Consider the following 19995-nt stretch of genomic DNA (forward strand, 5'->3'; position numbering starts at 1 on the left):
ACAAAATGAAAAGTTTATAAAAAAACTTTAAAAAGAGCATGAACGTCCTTGCAGGGTATCACTCTGTGCGCCGCTCTCATCCTCCAGCCCTCTCCTCTGCCGTGCAGATTCCAGAAGCCGCATGTTGCAGAGGACTGCCCAGACTGCCCTGGGCTTTTCATGAGCCCCAAATAAATTTTTATTGTGTTAATCAAGTAAGATTCTGGGGTCAGTGTGTTACTGCAGCCCAGCTTCTCCTGGCCGAATAACACACGCTTCCAGGTCTCTCCTTGGTGACTCTCAGGTCTGGGCCGTGGCTCAGAGAGGCCACCCTCCCCCAGACACTCTCGGTCCTTCCCTCCAACAGCTGAATGGCTTGGCAAACCGTCTAGTAGCAGAGTAAGAAGTTCTGGAGCCTCTACCACGGACTTACCTGTGACCCTGATGACGCTGGCCTTGGCCATGTGACTTACTCTGGCTGAAGAGAGTGGACACGATAGGCAGAGGCGGTGACTGTACTTGCCTGGCTTGCATTTTTTTTCATGAGCTTTGATGATCCACCATAAGAGGATCAGCCACCACCTCCCTAGCCTGGGCCCCAGGGAGGAGACCCAAGTCCAACCCCAAGCCTGGAATCCAGCCCAGACAGCCTCTTTCCTGAAGCAGGGCTGCCCAGCTGAGTGCGGACTGCTGTGCTGTGCTCAGTCCTGTCTGACTCTTTGTGACCCCATGGACTGTAGCCCACCAGGGTCCTTGGTCCATGGCGTTTTCCAGGCAAGAATACTGCTGTGGGTTGCCATTTCCTCCTCCAGAATCCAGACTAGATGAGCTGAACCACTTCATCCTGAACATGAACATAATTATTTAGTTCAGTTCAGTTCAGTCACTCAGTCGTGTCCGACTCTTTGCGACCCCATGAATTGTAGTATGCTAGGCCTCCCTGTCCATCGCCAACTCCCGGAGTTCACCCAAACTCACATCCGTCGAGTCGGTAATGCCATACAGCCATCTCATCCTCTATTGTCCCCTTCTCCTCCTGCCCCCAATCCCTCCCAGCATCAGAGTCTTTTCCAATGAGTCAACTCTTTGCATGAGGTGGCCAAAGTACTGGAGTTTCAGCTTTAGCATCATTCCTTCCAAAGAAATCCCAGGGCTGATCTCCTTCAGAATGGACTGGTTGGATCTCCTTGCAGTCCAAGGGACTCTCAAGAGTCTTCTCCAACACCACAGTTCAAAAGCATCAATTCTTCGGTGCTCAGCCTTCTTCACAGTCCAACTCTCACATCCATACATGACTACTGGAAAAACCATAGCCTTGACTAGACGGACCTTTGTTGGCAAAGTAATGTCTCTGCTTTTGAATATGCTATCTAGGTTGGTTATAACTTTCCTTCCAAAGAGTAAGTGCCTTTTAATTTCATGGCTACAGTCACCATCTGCAGTGATTTTGGAGCCCCCCCCAAAACACATTCTGACACTGTTTCCACTGGAGAAGGGAATGGAAAACCAGTATTCTTGCCTTGAGAACATAATTAGTAATGCCTGTTATTTCATGCCTCTGTGATTTGGGTTGCTTTGTTATGTAGGGTCGTTGTGGCAAAAGCTGACTATTACACCTGGCCTTGAGGGAGCTTAGATTTCCTGAGTCTCTGGCAACCTCCCACGCCTGGATTTGGATGAGACAAGGCACTGCCCTTGCACCCCACCTCCGGGAAAGAGCATGCCGTCTGTCACCCTGTCACTGCCTGACCCAAGGCTGCGTTCTGGGAGGCGCCCTGTTGCTGCTATAGAACATGAAGAATACAGAGCCACAGACGGAGGTGGGGAAAAGTGTTCTATATTAATTAAATTGACCGAAGGAGCCAAGACACGGACAGAAAGAGACTAAGAACAAGACTGGAAATAGTTTAAAAAAGAAAGGAAAACCGGTCGCAGAGATGCCAGTGCCAGATGGAGTGGAGGCCGCGCCTTCACGTCAGCTCCAGGACCACTGTCAGGGCGAGCACCAGGGTGAGCCGGACGCCAGCGGGGCCAGACGCGGAACCTGTGCAGGGGGCGGCGTCAGGGCAGGGGCCCCGCACCGCCTCTCTTGGGGGCGTGGGTGGGTGTGGGCTCTGGGGACCACGGAGCTCCGGAGGGCCCCGGATGAGAGTCTGCACTTCAGCGCTGGGGTCAGCTGGATTCCAGCCCCAGCCCTGCTGTCGGTCCCAGCTGACTATGTGTGATCCCTTCCCTGTCCCAGGCCTGCTGGGCTGAGGCCGGGCTCCCTGGGGGCCCCCAGGACCCTGCAGTGCGGACCAGGAATATGGGGGGATGCATCATGAAATGTGGGGTCAGCTCAGTGCGGGGAGGGGAGGGCTGCAGGCCTGGGAAGGGTATCCGGGCCCCACGGGCTGGTCTCCAGGTCAGGGCCAGCCTGGAGACAGGGGCAGCATTAAGGACCCTGCTGACGCATTGGTCTGTGTGCCCAGCATCCTGCGAAGTGGCCAAGGGCCCCAGACCACAACCCCAGGGTCAGGGTTGAACACATCCTCTTGGGGTCATGGAAGCTGGTCCCAGAAAGACCTGGTCCCTGGAGATCCCTGCTGGCTGCTTAGGGGTACTGGGTCCCCCTTAACGGCTTTAGTGCCCACTCCTGACCTTTGACCCAGACTCTGCCCAACTAGAGGACAATCACGCGCCTAAGGCCTGAGGGAGGGGCAAGCGCAGGCAAAGGGAGCATTTGGGGGACCAGAGCTTTCACGCTAGAAGCTCCAGGGTTGGAGACTTACCATTGGAGTCTTCTGTTCCTCTTGGGATATTCGGGTTTTCTGTCGGGAAGAACAGAAAGAGAAGTAGAGCACGGACAGCATTCAGAACTTGGCAAAGGAGGCCCCTTATCCAGCACCTGCTGAGCGCCCGTCACCACGCCGCTCAGGGCAGGCACACGGCGTCTGCGGGCTGGGAGGTACTGGCCCATTCTACAGATGGAGAGACTGAGGGAGGGGAAGCCGCTTGCCCGGGGTTGCCCCGTCACCGAGTGGGAAATCTGAGATTGGAGCCCAGGGCTCCCGAGCTCCAAAGCTGCTTTTGTCTCCCCCGCAGCGCTCCAGTGCCTCGCTGCGGGCGCCTCCTCGGGGCAAATTTGGGGAACTCAGGCCCCTGCTGCGCCCACCTCGTTGGGACAACCCCACCCATCCCTGGGTAGCCCTCCCGATCCCCTGGTCTGGCGCAGCATACCAAACACGATGAGCCGGGTGTGCGTGTCGGTGGAGCCCAGCGGGTTCTGGGCCATGCAGCGGTACATGGAGCCGTTGAGCTCGGCGGGCACGCGTTCCAGCACCAGCTCCTTCCCGTCAAACTCGGCGCTGCCGTCCAGCAGGCGGCTCCCCACCCGCGTCCACGTGAACATGGGCTCCGGGAAGACCTCGTTCTGTTGGCCAGAGCAGGGGAGGGCGGAGTCACAGGAGGACCCTTCCTGCCAGAGCGGGAAGGGGGCCAGAGGTAGGGCCTGGTGGGGCGCGGGGAACACATTCTCATCGACGGGTTGGGATCGGCTGCCCGGAACCTTGGGAAGAAGAGGATTCTAGGGCTGAAAAGAAGGTCGAGACCACGTGCCGCGCGTGCTCTGAGCTGCAGATGGGCGGGCAAAGCCGACTCTGCCGTCAGGCAGATTCGGAGACTGGGGCCCGCTGGCAGTGCTGGAGGTCAAGGGGAGGGAAGCTGGGGCCCCGCCCACCTCCCGCTCCCTCCCAGCAGATCAGAGCCAGGCTGACCTGAAACCCGTGGACCAGGATCCTCACGGTGTCCCCGACCCGGGCTCTGCTAGGCGTCATCATGATTTTGGGTCCTTTGGGGGCAACTGTAAAGGAGGAAAAGGCCGGGTCAGAGGGCTGTGTGTTTGCGCGGGGGAGAGGGGACTCGGCAAGGAAAGGAGGGGCGGAGGAACGGAAGACAAGGCTCCCATCCAGTGCGCTCACTCACACACAGTTCCCGAGTCCCGGCTGAGAACTGGGGACTTAATGGCACCCAGAACACACCCCCTGCCCTGGTGGGGTTCACTCTCAGTGCGGGCAGAACACAAGCACCAGCCGGTGTGACAAGACGTCAGATCAGAGACGCCCTGGGGACGGGGAGTCGGGGATGCCCCAGGGAGGTGCCACCTGGAGATGACTCAGCAGCAAACAGGGAGGAGCCTGCTCCAGCAGCCAGTACTGCTAGAAACTCAAACTCCTATGAGCACTCAACGCTTGTGAGGGGGGTCTTGCCGTGTCGTCCCCATTGTACAGCTGAGTTAACTGAGGCGCAGGGGAAGCAATTTGCCAAAGGTCACACCATGAGCAAGCACCAGGGCCAAACGTCGCGGCTCGTCATTCCTGCCCCAGAGCACTTCCTTCCAGGTTAGTCTGACCCACGATTTTTTTTTTTTTTTTTTTTCCTAGAATCTCTGGATTGGAGGTGAGGGGAAGGTACCAAAATATGAGGGGAGCCGTCTCCTTCCTTGGGCCTGGTCTGTGTCCTGATTCTCTTCCCCATCTGGCATCACTTCTTTCAAGCCCCTTAACGTCTCTGAACTTGGGAGACACGGCGCCCAAGGCGGGCCTAGAGACTATCAGGGGAGGAAGAGCCACGGAGATCACCGGGTTCTTCCTCCCAGGTCTCAGACCGGGAAACCGAAGCCCAGGGGTTCAGTGCAGTCCAGTCGCTCAGCCGTGTCTGACTCTCTGCAACCCCATGAACTGCAGGATGCCAGGCCTCCCTGTCCATCACCAACTCACGGAGTTTACCCAAACCCATGTCCATTGAGTCAGTGATGCCATCCAACTATTTCATCTTCTGTCATCCCCTTCTCCTCCTGCCCTCCTCAATCTTTCCCAGCATCAGGATCTTTTCATTGAGTCAGTTCTTCACATCAGGTGGCCAAAGGATTGGAGTTTCCACTTCAACATCAGTCCTTTCAATGAACACTCAGGACTGATCTTCTTTAGGAGGACTGGTTGCATCTCCTTGCAGTCCAAGGGACTCTCAAGAGTCTTCTCCAACACCACAGTTCAAAAGCATCAATTCTTCAGTGCTCAGCTTTCTTTATAGTCCAACTCTCACATCCATACATGACCACTGGAAAAACCATAGCCCACGGGTAACGAAGGGGTTTATCCAAGGTCACCCACAGAGCCAGTTTCTCCTCCCGTGGCTTTCAGACCAAGCTTCTGTCTGCCAGATCCTTCCATCACTCACTCGTTCATCCAGCAAGGAATTACTGAGCCAGCTGCTCGGCAGGGCTGGGGACACGGTGGTGATGGAGGCGTGTGCCTGCTGACACGGGGCTCACACTTTGGTAGGGGAGACATTCGACACAAAGTAAGTAGGTGAACAAGAGCTTATCAGAGAGCCATAGCATCGTGGAGACTCGGACCAGTGGGGAGTCAGGGTCTGAGTATCTCCTCCTCTGAGCTGCTATGTCAGCTGAGAGGAAGCTCCCAGAAAGTGTTCCAGGTGGAGGGAACAGCTAGGTCGTGGCGCTGAGGTTGAAGGTCGGGGGTAATGGGGGTGTGGGCTGGGCCAGACCCTGCAGATTTCTGGGCCAGGGAAAGAGGTAGGCTTTAGATCGGACTGCCTTGCTCGTGTGCCTCTCTCCATGAGCACCTTCCAGGGGTGGCAGCAGGAGAAGAGCTTTGTCACCAGGCTCTGGGGCTGCCCCGGGATTTCCTCATCGGCCCCACCAGCTCCGGAAACCTCTCTTTCCCACTCAGAGCTCTCAGAGAAGAACTCAGAGCAGCTGGCGGACGCGAGTGATCTCCCAGGCACTGCCAATTTCGTTCTCTGAGAATGACACCAAAGGACTGTTAATTAAATCAAGAGCAAGACATCTGAAGGGCCTCGTGGGGAAGAGAGACGCGTCAGGAGGAAGAGCGGGCCCGCGCCAGGGGACGGAGCGATGGGGGAGACGGGGGCGGTTCCCACTGCTGCGTCCACCACGAGGAGAGGAGTCCCTGTGCGCCCCGGACCAGTCCCTTCCCCCGTTTCCCCAAATGCAGGATGGGAACAGCCACGACCACCCTTGCCCGCCCACCACGCTGGGCTGTTAGGAGTGCTGGGAGACGGTGTGGGTTTGAGGCATTTGTCCAGCACATCCTGAGTGCCAGGCATTCCGTTAAGCAACTTGGGATGCATGATCTCATTTAAACCTCCAGCGTCTTGAGATTGTCCTCATAAGGCAAGGACGGCTTAGGGGAGCCGAGTCACTTTCTCGCCTTTTTCATGAACTTCAAGCGCGGTCAAGGTCCCTTTGCAGGTGAGGAGCGTTGCGGGCGAAGGTCTCTCTCCTTGTCCTGCACGGGCGGCACCGTCCCGCTGCAGCCAGCAGGGGGCATAGAAGAGCTCCCCCCCCTCCCCCGCCCCCCACTGCCCGGTGAGCAGAAGGAGCAGACAGCTCCTGGGTCAGACTCCCAACTGCCGGCTTTTCTACAGGCCCCGCCCACCCGCTTCAGGCCGGCCTGGGCTTCCGGGCCCCCAGGAGAGGGAGCTCACATTTATCAGGCGCCTGACACGCACTAGACTCCGTTCTAGGACCGTCCCCAGCCCTCGCCCTCATCCTGATGCTTACGAAGCAAGTTGCCATGAAACTCATTCTGCAGGTTACGTAACTGGCTCCCAGGAGGTCAGACAGCGAAGACCTGGCCGGAGCAGGACCTGAGCGTGCATCGGTCTTTAGAGGGGCGCTCAGAGCCCGGGAAGCTGCTTGCATGTGGGCAGCCAGACCCCTCCCCTGCTGTGCTGCGTTCCCGGGTGGAGCCAACCCTGAGGGGCATGGGGTGGGTAGGTGAGGGGTCTGCTCTGCCCTCATACGTCCGGGCCTGACCCTGGCAGCTGCCAGCCAGTGAGAGCCTTGGTGGCAGGCAGCCCCTCTGACCTGCAGCAGGAGCTGCTGGGAGGCCAGCGGCCACCACCCACACCCTTCCACCGCACGCTGACGCCCTTCAGCAGCTCCTGACAGGCTGGTCCTGGGCCCGCTCTCCTGCCCCTAGAGCTCATCGCTGAAAAGACCCACAGGAAGGTTCTCTGTCCCTGAGATTTCCTTCCTCTCAATTCCTGGACATGTGGAAAGAGTGGGAGTCTGGAGACCCAGGACTGAGGCCTGTCTTCCAGTCCCTGGTTACGTGATTTGCATGAGTCGGTTCAGCTTGTTGGGCCTCAGTTTTCTCCCCTGTACATGGGGAGAATAGGCCACTCCCCAACTCTTGGAGAAACTGTTCTGAAAATGACAGTGAGTGGGAGGGACGAGACAGAGATGTGAAATGGTGTGCATCTGCTCAGGGGCGTGCACGAGATCCCGGTTTTATAACTGCTGTCTTTACTCCCTCAGCGTTGTGCTGCAATACTAGCCTTGTGAAATCTCGTGGAAAAGCTCTTCTAGGCCCTTCACTGTGGGAGTTCTGGGTCTTCACGAAGACAGTCATCTACTCACTCACCCACCTACTCATCCACCCACTTACTCATCCATCCATCCATCCATCCCTCCAGCCTTCCAAGCATTCATTCTGTCCATCCCTCCATCCACTCATCACTCCATCCTATTATTCATCCCCTCACCATGTCCCCCATGCATCCATTTATCCATCCATCATCTGTCCAGATACCTACCCATAAACCTGCTAATCCGCTCACCCACCCACTCATTCACTCATGTGCTGTATCTGGTTCTTTACTGGACACCTAATCCGTATTGGCCACTATGCAGGGCAATGTTGGGGACACAATAATGAATAAGAACAGTAGCCTGTATTCACTGAATCCTTACTCTGTCACTATGGGAAGCACTTCGGATGCACCACCTTGTTTAATCTTCACTGAGCCCTGTACCATGTGAATAAGACCCTATCCACATTCAGCTTAAATTCCAGTGGAAGATCCAGGCAATAAGAAAACATATCATATACTTGCATGCATGCATACTCAGTCATGCCTATCTCTTTGCAACCCCATGGACTGTAGCCCCTCAGGCTCCTCTGTCCATGGGATTCTCCAGGCAAGAATAGTGGAGTGGGTTGCCATGCCCTCCTCCAGGGGATCTTCTTGGCCCAAGGATCAATCCCCCCTCATCTCTTGCATCTCCTTGCACTGGTAAGTGGATTCTTTTTACCACTGAGCCACCTGGGAAGCCTCTCATACACTTGCAGATGGAGATAAATGCAATGCCAGAAAACAAGCAAGGGAAGTATTTCGAGGGGGGCCAAGACGAGACCGGGAAAGAGAGTTCAAGTGAAGAGCCTTTGGGTAGAAAATGTGAGCAGAGACCTGAGTGAAGGAGGGGTTCAGATTATCTGGTTATTCCAGGCAGAAAGGAAGGACAGTGCAAAGTCATGGCGGTGGGCTGAGCTGGGCATGCTCAGGGAAGGGTAAGGAGAACCCTGTGGCAGGAGCAGATGGAGCAGAGGAGAGCGTGAAAGATGAGCTCCGTGGGGGTGCAAGTTTACACAGGATGCAGTCTGTTTTGGGTTGCTTTGTTTGACTTTCATATATTCTTAAATTGTGATGAAGCTCGCAGAAGGGAAATGCGCTGTTCTTAAGAACACAATTTGATAAACCCTACTCCATGTGAACACCTGTGTAACCACTCTCCCGGTCAAATTCGAGAACGTTCCCATCCCCCCCAGAGGTCCCCCGAGACCTCCTCCCAGTCCGTCTCCACCGTCCACAGGTAAACGCTGCTCTGATTCCTATCCTCAGAGGTCGCTTCACAGGTAAACGCTGCTCTGATTCCTGTCCTCAGAGGTCGCTTCACAGGTAAACGCTGCTCTGATTCCTATCCTCAGAGGTCGCGTCTGTGTCCTAGCAGCTCACACAAACGGAATCGTGCGGGGTGCACGCTGCCGCACAGTGTTCTGAGCTTCACCCACGATGTTGGTGTCTTAGGAGTTTACTCGTCTGTGTTGATGAGAAGTGAACACCCAAGTCTTTGTGGGTGTTCAGTCGTGGGTGACTCTGAGACCCCGTGGACTGTAGCCCGCCAGGCTCCTCTGTCCATGGGATTCTCCAGGCAGGAGTACTGGAGTGGGCTTCCATTGAATCCTCCGTGGGCTCTTCCGAACCCAGGGATCGAACCCACGTCTCTTGCGAGTCCTGCACTGGCGTGTGGGTCCTTTACCACCAGCACCACCGGGGAAGCCCCAAGTCTTCGTGGGCGTATGTTTTCCTTTTTCTCGGGCAAGTATTTATGAGTGAGATTGCTGGGTCATAGGCCAGAGAGGAGTCTTCTTATCTTTGTGAGCAGCTACCAGTTTGCAGAGCGGCAGCGCCCTCACACACCCCGCGCGGTGTGAAGGTTCTTACTGTCCCACATCCTTGCCAGCATCTGGTGCTGTCCATCCTTCTACTGCAGGCATTGTAGTCATTGTGAACAGTATCTTCCTTAGGTTTTAGTCTTTATTTCCTTAATGATGTTATTTATATGCCTTTTTATATGCTGATTGGCCATTTGTATATCCTCTCTTTAAAAATTTGTCGTTATTGATCTGTAGTGGTTCTTTATATATTCAGGATATAAATCCCTCATCGTGTATCTGTGTCGAGAGTATTTTCTCTCAGTTTGTAGTTTGCTTCTTCATCTCACCTCATTTCATTTTCTTGAAAGTGTCTTCTTAGGAGCAGAAGATCTGAATTTTGATTAAGTCCAATTCACCAATTTTCAAATTTGCATTTAGTGCTTTTTGTGACCTTTTTAAGACATCCAATGTCACAAAGATATATTCCTGTGTTTTGCCCTAGAAGTTTTTACGATGCTGGGTTTTACATTTAGGTCTGTGACTCATCTCAGATTAATCGTGTGTGTGCAAGGTAGGGGTCGGTCCATCTTTTCCTTAAGTGTACCCAGTAGTTCCAGGCCCACGTGTTAAGAAGAGTTCTGTCTTCCCCCTGAACAGCCTGGGGGGACCTTTGTCAAAAATCCATTGTATGTGCGTCTGTTTCTGGACTGTCTTCTCTTCTATCAATCTGTCTACCATCAAAGTGTTTTGGGTGGGTGTGTACGTGGATTTATATTGTAGATCGGTCAGGGTGGAGGATAGAAAAGGACCCGAGCGGGAGCAGAAAGGCCAGTTTGGGGCTGCTGCACGGATCCAGCGTGAACTGCCAGTGCTTAGATGGGGAGGCTGGACAGGAAACCATGAGGCGGGGTGGTGGTGGGGTCGATTCTGAGGGGGAGCTGCCAGGGAGCTGGGTAAAGGACCCCCTGCAGAGCAGGCGACCCTGACCCAATTCCTGGGTCAGGAAGATCTGCTGGAGAAGGGAGAGGCTACCCACTCCAGTGTTCTTGGGCTTCCTTGGTGGCTCAGGGGTAAAGAATCTGCCTGCAGTATGGGAGACCTGGGTTCGATCCCTGGGTCAGGAAGATCCCCTGGAGAAGGGAAAGTCTACCCACTCCAGTGTTCTGGCCTGGAGAATTCATGGACTGTATAATCCATGGGGTCACAAAGAGTTGGATATGACTGAGTGGCTTTCACTTTCAAGGATGGCTTGGCTGTGGGGTAGGAGGAAAATGGGGAGAAGTGGGTGACTCCAAGCGTTCTGGTTTGATCAATGGGAAGAAGGTAGTTGCCGTCTCCTGACACGGACTCTAGGAGCACCAGGCCTCTGTCTTCCTGGGGACAGTGGCGTCTGAGCTGAGGGGCATCCCTGGCAGGGGGAATACTACAGTCCATAGGGTCACAGAGTCGGACACGATTGAGGCAGCTTGGTGCGCACACACGCACACTCACAGGCATGCACACACACACGCACACACACACACACACGTGCGTGCACACACACGCACACACACACACACACAAAGGGAAAGCACAGGGAGGCGTACCCCAGCCCTTGCCGGCCTGACCTTTAAAGTCCTGAGCAGCTGATTGGCACGTGTGCCCTGAGGTCATCTCCTGCAGCGTGCTTTCTCCCCGCCATGGCCAGAGTGCAGGATGCCTTGATCGTGTGACACACAGACCCTCACTCAGGACACCTCTGGCTCACACCACCATCCACTGGCCATAGCCACTGGCTCCCTGGCTCCTCACCACAGCCACACCAGTGAGCAGTAGGGCGCAGTGGTTAAGAGCATAGGCTCTGGGGTCAGACCTGGCTGGGTGACCCAAGGAGAGCTGCTCTCAGCCCGGGTCCCCTCACTTATAAAATGGGGATATTGATGGCATCGCTCAGTCGCCTCGTAGGGTCCTGCAAGGAGATCTTGTGGGGAAAGCATCTGGAACAGAGCCCGGTTCCAGGGTACGCCCCACACATACACCAGCTTTTCCCGCTCAGCAGGTCAGGAAACGAGGCTCAGAGTCCCAAAAAGCTTGAGACCCTACCAACTGGCAGTGGTTGAGATGAGACAGGAAGCCAGCCTGAGGGTCTCTTCACTCACACAGCTTATTTGGCCCCTTCCCCTGGGTGGCCCTGCCGGGTCCCCTGATCCCGTGTCCGTCATGTCCACTGCCTGTGAGCGGGCCTTTCTCTTGCTCTGGTGAGGACGATTGGGGGTGCCTGTCAAGGTGGCTCCACTTGGAGGCAGGAACCATCTGGAACCTAGGGCCGGGCAGGCAGGTGCTCTAACGTGACTTGGGTGGGCATCAGGAAGATTGGGCACAGCACTGCTCCATCACGGGGATGGAAGCCGGCTGCTCAGAAGCCTCGTCTGCTCTCAACTTTCTCATTCTCTTGGGGTGGGCCAGGGAGCCCTCTCGTGGGAAGCCAAGGCTTTGGCAAGAGAGGCCAGGGGTGGCCTCCACGGATAAAGCCTCCTGATGAGAGGTTGAGGCTGCTCTGACTCCCAGCCTGGAAGTAGACTGTATCTTGCGGACAGGGAGGCTCAAACGCAAGAAAGCACTCTGGGAAGGATGGAGGGTCCAGAGAAAGGGGGGGCGGGGCTGCCTGGCAAAGTGGGAAGGCTGGGAGAGGGGTCTGGGCACGCTCTGCATGGGAGAGACCCTGGCGCCTGACACAGGGCCTGCCCACAGCGGGTGCTCACCGAGTTTCCCTGGCATGAAGAGCAAATAGTACTCACAGGGCAGGTGCTGTGACAGCAGATGCCCGAGGCAGCTCAGCGAGTGGCAGCTGGAGCTGCCCCGCCCCACTCACCTCGGACACCGCACTTCACCTCCCGGGGTCTCAGTTGCCTCCTCTGTATGGGACACTGCTAGCCCTAATCTCATTCAGTGACCACGGGGGTTAACAATCGGGGTATCCGCTGGGTTTGTACGAGGAAAGCGACGGTCTGTGGTATGCAGTAGGTGTTCAGTAAATGCTAGTTAGCCCTTATGGTCATTTTCTGTGTGGGCAAGTGGCCTCTGGGAATCAAAGGGACTTTTTTATGGGTCCTCAGAGAACTAACCCATAGCCAGCAAGGGTGCCCAGCTCTGGGGCTGGTAGGTTCAGTGGCTGGCATGGGGGAAGTGGAGAAGGCACCAACAGAATGGCTGGAAATTCCAGCTCTGCTGCTTATAAGTTTGTGGCTCAAAGGAAGGGATCCCACCAAAGTGAGGCTCAGTTTTGCTCACCTGTAAAATGGGCCTGCACGGTAAACTGCCTGTGAAGGGTGAACGAGAGGACCCTGGCATATGTTCCTGGCGCACAGTAGGTGTGCATGTACACCTTTCTCTTGGTGCCTGGTGCAGAGTTGCTGCTGGGTTTTCTGGTGGGCCAGCTGAAAGCAGAGATGCCCTTTGGACACCGCTGCCATCGCCTGCCGCCGCCGCCCGCCCGGCACAGGCTGGGGTCTCAGCTGCCAGCAGTCACTGTTCTCTCTCCCTGTCGTGGGGGGTCTGGGCTGGGGGCTGCGGGTGTTTCCAGGCAACTTCTCAACACTGGGGGAGCTGCAGGGACAAGCCCAGGCTCCTTGGGCTGTGAGTTGAGCTGCTGGGTGCTGAAAGTCAGGTCCAGAGTGTTGTGGGCAGAGGAGACCAGTACAGGGTCATTGAGGCCATCTCCCTGCCCTACCCCACCGCAGTCAATACAGACTCTGGCTTGAAGGGTCTCATATTTCTAGAGAAGATTCCACACGTCGCTTCTCCTGCCGCTACTAAGCTGGGAGATGGATAAGGGGAAATGGATCAGATCTTAGGGAGCTGCTCTGGGGAGAGGCCAAGCTGGTGCTCCGCGGGAAGAGGAAGCAGGTCCCGGCTGGGGACTAGATTCTCAGGCTGAGATGACCCTGGGCTCTGGTTCCCTGGTTGAGCCACTTCCCGTATCCCTGCAGGTGGCAGGGTTTCCGTGGTGCCCAGCCAGAGCGGTGCCCTCCCACAGCGGGTACGTTCCCCGCCCCCCTGCTGACCAAGCTTCCATAACCTCTAGCAGTCCTGACCCTGATCCGACCAGCTTGCGGCCTGCCACGCTCATGATCCGTGCCTGGTAACTCTTCCCTGGGCTCGTGAGTCTCTTATTCAATCGAGAAAACTCCCCTTGTCCCGTCCATGTCCTCATCTTTCCCTGACCTGACTCAGCAACCCTATCTTACGAGTCCCAACTCCTGTGTATCCTTCACTCGCGCAGCAAACTTCCCTGGGACTGGCACCTTCCACCCATCTTCAACCTTGAAAAGCCCCCGTTTCTAACACTGATATAGCAAACTCCCGAGGCTTCCATATTCCTGATCCTGTTGGACCCGACTCCCCAGACCCCCCCATAGCCTCCCATGTCCTCCAACCCAGCTCAGCAAACCTCCCAAAGAGCCTGCCCCTGACCTCCGTGCCCGACCCGAACCCTGGCTTGCTCCGTCTTCTCCCCGTCTCCGGGGTGGCCGGCGGCCCACCGCCCTGTTCTAAGGCTCCCACCGCCCGGCTCTGCAGGGAGGGGGCGCTGCAGAGGGGCTCCCAGCGGGCCTCACCCAGTGTGACCTCGGCCTGCATGGGCATCGACAGAGCTGGGTGCTTGACCTCGCAGCTGAAGAGGGCCTCGTTGTCGATCTGTGGGTTGAGCGTCCAGGTGAGCAGGGCGCGCACCTCCACCGTGCCGTCGCTGCCCGGGCTGTGGCTGTGCCGCAGGAAGTAGACGGGCTCGGAGCTGTGCACCCAGCGGGGGAACTCGCGGCTCACCACCGTCTCCGGGATGCTCTCGGTGGTCGGCTGGATGACGCTGCTGGAATCTGGGGTCAGGCTGCGGGAGGGGCGCTCCGTGGAGGGACGCCCGCCCCGGGTCTCAGCGTCCAGCAGGGACACGGACCTCTGCATCTTGGTCTCATCCAGGTCACGGTGCAGGAGGCTGCGGAAGGGCCTGCTGTCCTGGAGGGGACCAGAGCTGGCCGCCGGCGGCTCCGACAGGGGCACTGCATCGATGGGCTCCCCGTCTCGCTTGAAATAAACCTGAAATCACAAGGAAGGTGGGGGGAAGGTTTGGCCCCAGTGGCCGGGACCTCCCGAGGGGCTCTCAGAGGGACTGGCTGCAGGAGGCCCCTCCTGCTCCTCGTAGCCTTCTGGATGGACCCCGCTCTGCCCCTCCCCCTCCAGCACCCCTGGCGCTCTGAGGCAGCTCGCGTCAATGGGGACACGCAGGCTCTGGTGGCAGAGGCTGAGCCAATGAGCTTCTTTGAGCCTCAGTTTCCTTAGTTGTAAAGGGAATACTGGGGCTTCCCCAGTGGCTCAGCGGTAGAGAATCCTCCTGCAAGGCAAGAGTCACAGGAGACGCAGGTTCGAGCCCTGGAAGATCTCCTGGAGGAGAAAATGGCAACCCACTCCAGTATTCTTGCCTGGAGAATCCCATGGACAGAGGAGCCTGGCGGGCTGCAGTACATGGGGTCGCATAGGGCTGGACACGACTGAAGCGACTTTAGCACGCACGCCCACAAAGGGAATACGAACACCTACTTCCTGAGGCTGTTGGGTGCTCAGAAACAGTGAGCAAAAACAGCACCCTGGACACAGCCCTTGGCAGCCCTCCCCCAACCCCAGGCTGCAAGGGGGTGGTCCCTGTCCACCTGGAGAGAGCAGGGCAAGAGGGTAGATGGGCACCAGAGAGTAAATGAGATGTCAGAGGAGGAGGAGAGGTGTGTGTGTGTGTGTGGGAGGGCGCTGGTGCAGGATGGGGCGAAAGCCAGCATCCTCGCGCTTTCTCTGCTAATAGGGACTTCGAGTTTTGAGAGGCGGCATTTAATTTAATTTGCTGTCTTTTTATTTTGGTACATACGCCAGAGGCCTGTGGGGATTGGGTGTATATATTTTTTTCAATAAATGAGATAAATAAATCGGTGGGAGGCAGGGAGAGGGGAGGCCAGGAAGCAGCTCTGGGGACGCTGGTGGCGGTGGGGAAAGGGAGATGGAGGTGCCCGGAGGAGGGTGTGGGAGAGTGCATGAAATGTGGGGTGCGCAGAGGCTGTCAGCGTTTATAGCTCCAGCGAAGAATCTCTTATGCACATAATAGCCAGCTTTGGGGGTTTTCTTTCTTTTCCTTTTTTTTTTTTTTTTGAAAAGTGCTTCAAAAGCAGGTTTGTAATTTATATCAAAGAATTCTTTCAAGTTCTGACGTCCCAGGCAAACATAAGGTGCCTGGAATGCGGGGAGATGAGGATCTCCTGTATATTTGAATTTCGTATTGCTATGTCTTAAATGGCAGGAGCCAGAGGGCTGAAGCAGGGGTGTGGGGTAGGGGAGGTCTTCTGGCAGCCTCGGGACTGTGAGCAGAATTTTTTGTGTGTGTGCTGTGCAGAAAAGGTGTTTTTCTTTGGGGAAAAAGACCAGCTTGTCTCCCTTTAGGGAGGCCAGACCTCCTTATGGGTTCCGAGGAGGAAATCTTGGGACCATGTCCTGCCCTCACTGGTTGCTGGCTTTGAGGCTGCTTTTGGTCTGTGTCCTTGGGGCTGTAAGGTCAGGGGCAGGACCTTATCACAGGCGCACTCTGCTCCCCACCACGGCCCGCTATGCCTCTGGGCACCTGCTTATTGCCCTGTATCGGTTCGCTTCACACCTGTTTACTCCTGTCCCGTCCTGGGCAGCTGGGTCTCCCTGGGCTACAGCCTGGGGTGAACTGGCCCAGGTCCCAGGACCACCCTCCATGGATCCCACCTGTGAGACAGTCGGGGGTCTGGAAGGAGAACCACTTGCCCACCTGGGACTCAACTCCCCCTGCCCATGGCTCCACTCTGCTCAGTCATGTCCAACACTTTGTGACCCCATGGACTGCAGCCCGCCAGGCTCCTCTGTCCATGGGATTTCCCAGGCAAGAATACTGGAGTGGGTTGCCGTGCCCTCCTCCAGGGGATCTTCCCGACCCAGGGATTGAACCCAGGTCTTCGGCATTGTAGGCGGATTCTTTACCACGTGAGCTACCAGGGAAGCTGCTGACTCCACTCTATGCCTCCTAATCCCTGTGATGTGTGAAACTCACAAGGTCAAACTGGAAGGGGCCTTGGGGGCATGCACCCCATGTGCTCTCAATACGGTTCAGGGAGCCCCGTGAGCTGTGCTTAGTCGCTCAATTGTGTCCCACTCTTTGTGACCCTATGGACTGCAGCCCGCCGCACTTCTGTCCATGGGGATTCTCCAGGCAAGGATACTGGAGTGGGTAGCTGTGCCCTCCTCCTCCAGGGGAACTTCCCAACCCAGATCAAACCCACATCCCCTGTGACTCCTGCATTGCAGGGGATTCTTTAGCAGCTGAGCCACCAGGGGAGTTTGCAGGGAGCCCTAAGGGTTCCACAGACGAGCCTCAGGACCCATTAGGGCAACTTGCCCTTCCTTCACTTTTAAAGATCCTCTACACAGGGCTTCCATGTATATTTCATTTAGATCAAACAGGTCCTGCTGCTTCTAAAAAAGCTGAAAAGCTGTAATACTGTCCACACTCTAAACCTCCTCAAAAAGCCTGAGAAGCAGAGGGGGGCTTTCCTGCTCAGGGTCACTTGGTACAAGTGACGTCAGGGCTGGAAGCCAGCTCCCCGGATGCCCTCAGGTCCTATCCTCCCCCACCCACTTCAAGCTGCTGTGACAATAACTCAGGAGCTGCACCAGCAGACCGCAGAGTGGTTGGCGGTGACGTTTACTCGCTCAGTCTTACCCGACTCTTGCGACCCCATGGACGGGGGTCGCCAGTCTCCTCTGTCCAAGGGATTCTCCAGGCGAGAATACTGGAGTGGGTTGCCATGCCCTCCTCCAGATTCCCGATGCAGGGATGGAAGCTCCATCTCCTGCATTGCAGGTGGACTTTTTACTGCTGAGCCAGCAGGGAAGCCCCCCCCCAAAGTGGGTGGGGTGGGTCTAGTAAGGAGTTGGCCAAAACAGAGAGTCCCCATTTCCTTTCTCCCCCTTTCCTCTCCCTTCCCTCCCTCGCTCCTTCCTTCCCGCCCTCCGCATTGGACTTGGGGCTGGAGGGCACGACCTTGAGCCCCAGCGCTGCCACGGACACAGTGGGGGCCTCTCTCCACTTTGCTTCCCTTCCCGGGGCCTCATCAGTCTCCACCTGTTCAGTTACTGGGGTAGAGGTGTGCTTGAAGCTGGGATCTCCTGAAGATCACCCTCACTGCAGCTCAGGGACTTCAGGGTCCAGGAGACGTGGGGGTCCTCCTCACCTCACCAGGAGGCAAGAGAGACTCACGGACATCCGGGTGGGTCAGATGAGTGGGCAGGGTCAGACCAGGCAGACAGAGCAGAGCGCCCCTTCGCGGACAGCGGCCTCTGCCCCTCGCTCTGCCGGTGAGCTCCGTGCTGACACGGCCGCTGGACGAGCCACGCAGGAGGGGACACAGCAGGGGCGGCTGCAGCGGTACTCACCGTGGGCGCCGGTTTCCCTCCCGACACAATGCAGACCAGCGTGAAGTTCTGGGCTTGGTAGCGGCTGAAGGGGGCCGGGGTGTCAGCGGCCACCACCTCGATGGAGGTGGGCGGAGCTACCCAAAGAGAAGCACAGGGAGAGCGAGGCTTCACTGGAAGGTTCAGAAAGAATTCAGGGATGACCTAGGCCAGGCCAGGTCCTCTGCTAGGTGTGGTGAAAAGTGTGAAAGGGAAAGTCGCTCAGTCGCGTCCGACTCTTTGTGACCCCCTGGACTGTAGCCCGCCAGGCTCCTCTGCCCATGCGATTCACTAGACAGGAATACTAGAGTGCGTAGCCCTTCCCTTCTCCAAGGGATCATCCCAACTCAGGGATCGAACCCAGGTCTCCCGCATTGCAGGCGGATTCTTTACCAGCTGAGCCCCCAGGGAAACCCAATAGGTGCTTTGGCAGAGGACAAATGTTGCACAATTCCAGGGGGTGCCCCCGCCATCAACTGCCATGAGAATGACGTCCCTGCTGGGCATACAAATGAGGGCCCTGCCACCTGGGGCTTACAGCCTGGCGGGGAAGATAACTGGGAATGGAGAGACCACCATGGTCCACTGTGCTCAGGGCATCAGATACCTGGTGTAGCCAAGTGTGCAGGGCCCCACCCAGGCCTGAGGAAGTGACCCTGTGCTGTGATCTGAGGAAGCAGCAGCAGGCAGAGGACAAGTGTGGCAGGTGGAAGGAACAGCATGTGCAAAAGCCTCATGGCAGCTGGCTCGGGGGGCAGGGGGAGGGGAGTGAGAGGCAGGACGCTGTGGTGGGAGGGCAAGGTGGGGGATGAGGTACCCAGTGGGACTTGGGAGACTTGCAGGGCACCATAGTGGGTCACCGCTCACAGCGGTGTGCGGGGCCCAGTTCCCGCCAGCTCCTGAGAGCTGACTGTGACATTCCTGGGAATTGTGAACCAGTTCTTAAACCGCTGCTAGATTGAAACAGATGGCCCAGTGGGCGTCCTTACACCATGGAAATCAGCCGCCACTGCAAACCAGGACTTCCTTGTTTCTCTCCTTCCCCTGCCCCCCTCCCGGGCTCCCACAGAGCAGGTTTACCAGCCCAGCGCTGGTTGTGAGTTTTTCTTTGTCCTGAGAGCAGTAGGGAGCCATTGAAAGCTTCAAACAAGAGCAGAACATGATCTGAGCCTGGAAACACAGAGTGCTATTTAAGCCAGAGAGACGGGTAGCTTAGACCATGGCGACCGCAGAGCGAGAGGGCGACCGCGGAGCGAGAGAGATGGGTAGCCTAGACCATGGCGACCGCAGAGCGAGAGGGCGACCGCGGAGCCAGAGCAGGTGACTCTGAGGTATTTAAAGCCAGTGGCCTGCCCTCTTCCTTCTTTTCCCCTAAAGTTGGCTTGTTTTGCAGGTCCCGCCTCCTGCCAGCTCTCTGCCCTGTCCCCACTGCCCACCACGGGCTGGTTTGCCAAAGCCGGTGCCCCCAGGCACCACGCGACATTGAGAGTTCAAATGTGGAGCCAGCGTTTCAGCGAGGTCACCACCACCTCCATTTCATCCTTGGGCAAATTACCAAAACCGTGAACCTCAGCTTCCCGATTTGCTAAATGGGACTAATCCTTGGCAGACATATTCGAAGGATGAACCAGTAAATCGCTATGAAAGGGCTCAGTGCATGCTAGGAATTCACTGGTTATAGGATTCCTGCAGTTCATTTCTCCAGCCGCCTTGTCATCCGCAGGACAGGAGCCGGAATCTTAGGCCTTTGCTTAGGAAAGGCTGTCAGTTCTGGCTTCTTGTAGCCTTGGGTCAGGTGCAGTGGGGGGTGCAGAGAAAATGCAGAGGGGTGAGTGTTTCCTTTCTGCAAGGGGTTTTCACTCCAGTTAAGTTTAATTAAATCCGACGAACGTTTCCTGACACCTACTAGGTGCTGGGCACGGTGCCAGGTGCTTGCCGTAGGCGCTTGGTGATGAAATGGATACGGCACTTCGAGAGGCTCACAGTCTGGCGGGGGCGACAGGCGCCTGGCAACTCTATTTTAAGGTCTAGTGAGACGAAGCCAGGTATGAACCGTTCATTCACTCAGACAGCCACCACGAGCTGTCGCAAGGGAAGCAGAACAAACAGGAAACACGGGGAGAACAATAGATGGAGAACTGTAATTAAGTGTGAGATGGGAGGAAGCAGATGGGAAGTGGGGTAGGGACTCCGAGCCGGGAGAGATACACCAGAATGTTTCAATTATCCACACGTCACAGAGCCTGCAATCTAACTTTTCTAGAACTCGCTGCAAGCCTGGATT

General features: G+C 56.5%; 1 protein-coding gene across 2 annotated transcripts in view; it reads right to left on the reverse strand.

Annotated features, from left to right (window-relative positions):
• Nucleotides 1-1800: 1800 nt before the first annotated feature.
• IGSF21 (immunoglobin superfamily member 21) overlaps nucleotides 1801-19995 on the reverse strand; it is a 281725-nt gene continuing 263530 nt past the window's right edge. Inside the window, exons 5-11 of one of the 2 annotated variants that reach the window (XM_070777976.1) lie at nucleotides 17694-17809; nucleotides 14028-14294; nucleotides 13820-13898; nucleotides 3735-3820; nucleotides 3199-3391; nucleotides 2751-2789; nucleotides 1801-2023 (exon numbers count right to left, since the gene is read on the reverse strand). In XM_070777976.1, the coding sequence (XP_070634077.1) occupies nucleotides 1950-2023; nucleotides 2751-2789; nucleotides 3199-3391; nucleotides 3735-3820; nucleotides 13820-13898; nucleotides 14028-14294; nucleotides 17694-17809 (854 nt within the window). In that variant the 3' untranslated portion in view covers nucleotides 1801-1949. Of the gene's footprint in view, nucleotides 2024-2750; nucleotides 2790-3198; nucleotides 3392-3734; nucleotides 3821-13819; nucleotides 14295-17693; nucleotides 17810-19995 lie in introns of both variants that reach the window. The other variant, XM_070777967.1, reaches the window with a different exon arrangement.

The sequence above is a fragment of the Bos indicus genome, chromosome 2 (assembly GCF_029378745.1).
Source record: "Bos indicus isolate NIAB-ARS_2022 breed Sahiwal x Tharparkar chromosome 2, NIAB-ARS_B.indTharparkar_mat_pri_1.0, whole genome shotgun sequence".
NCBI lineage: Eukaryota > Metazoa > Chordata > Mammalia > Artiodactyla > Bovidae > Bos > Bos indicus.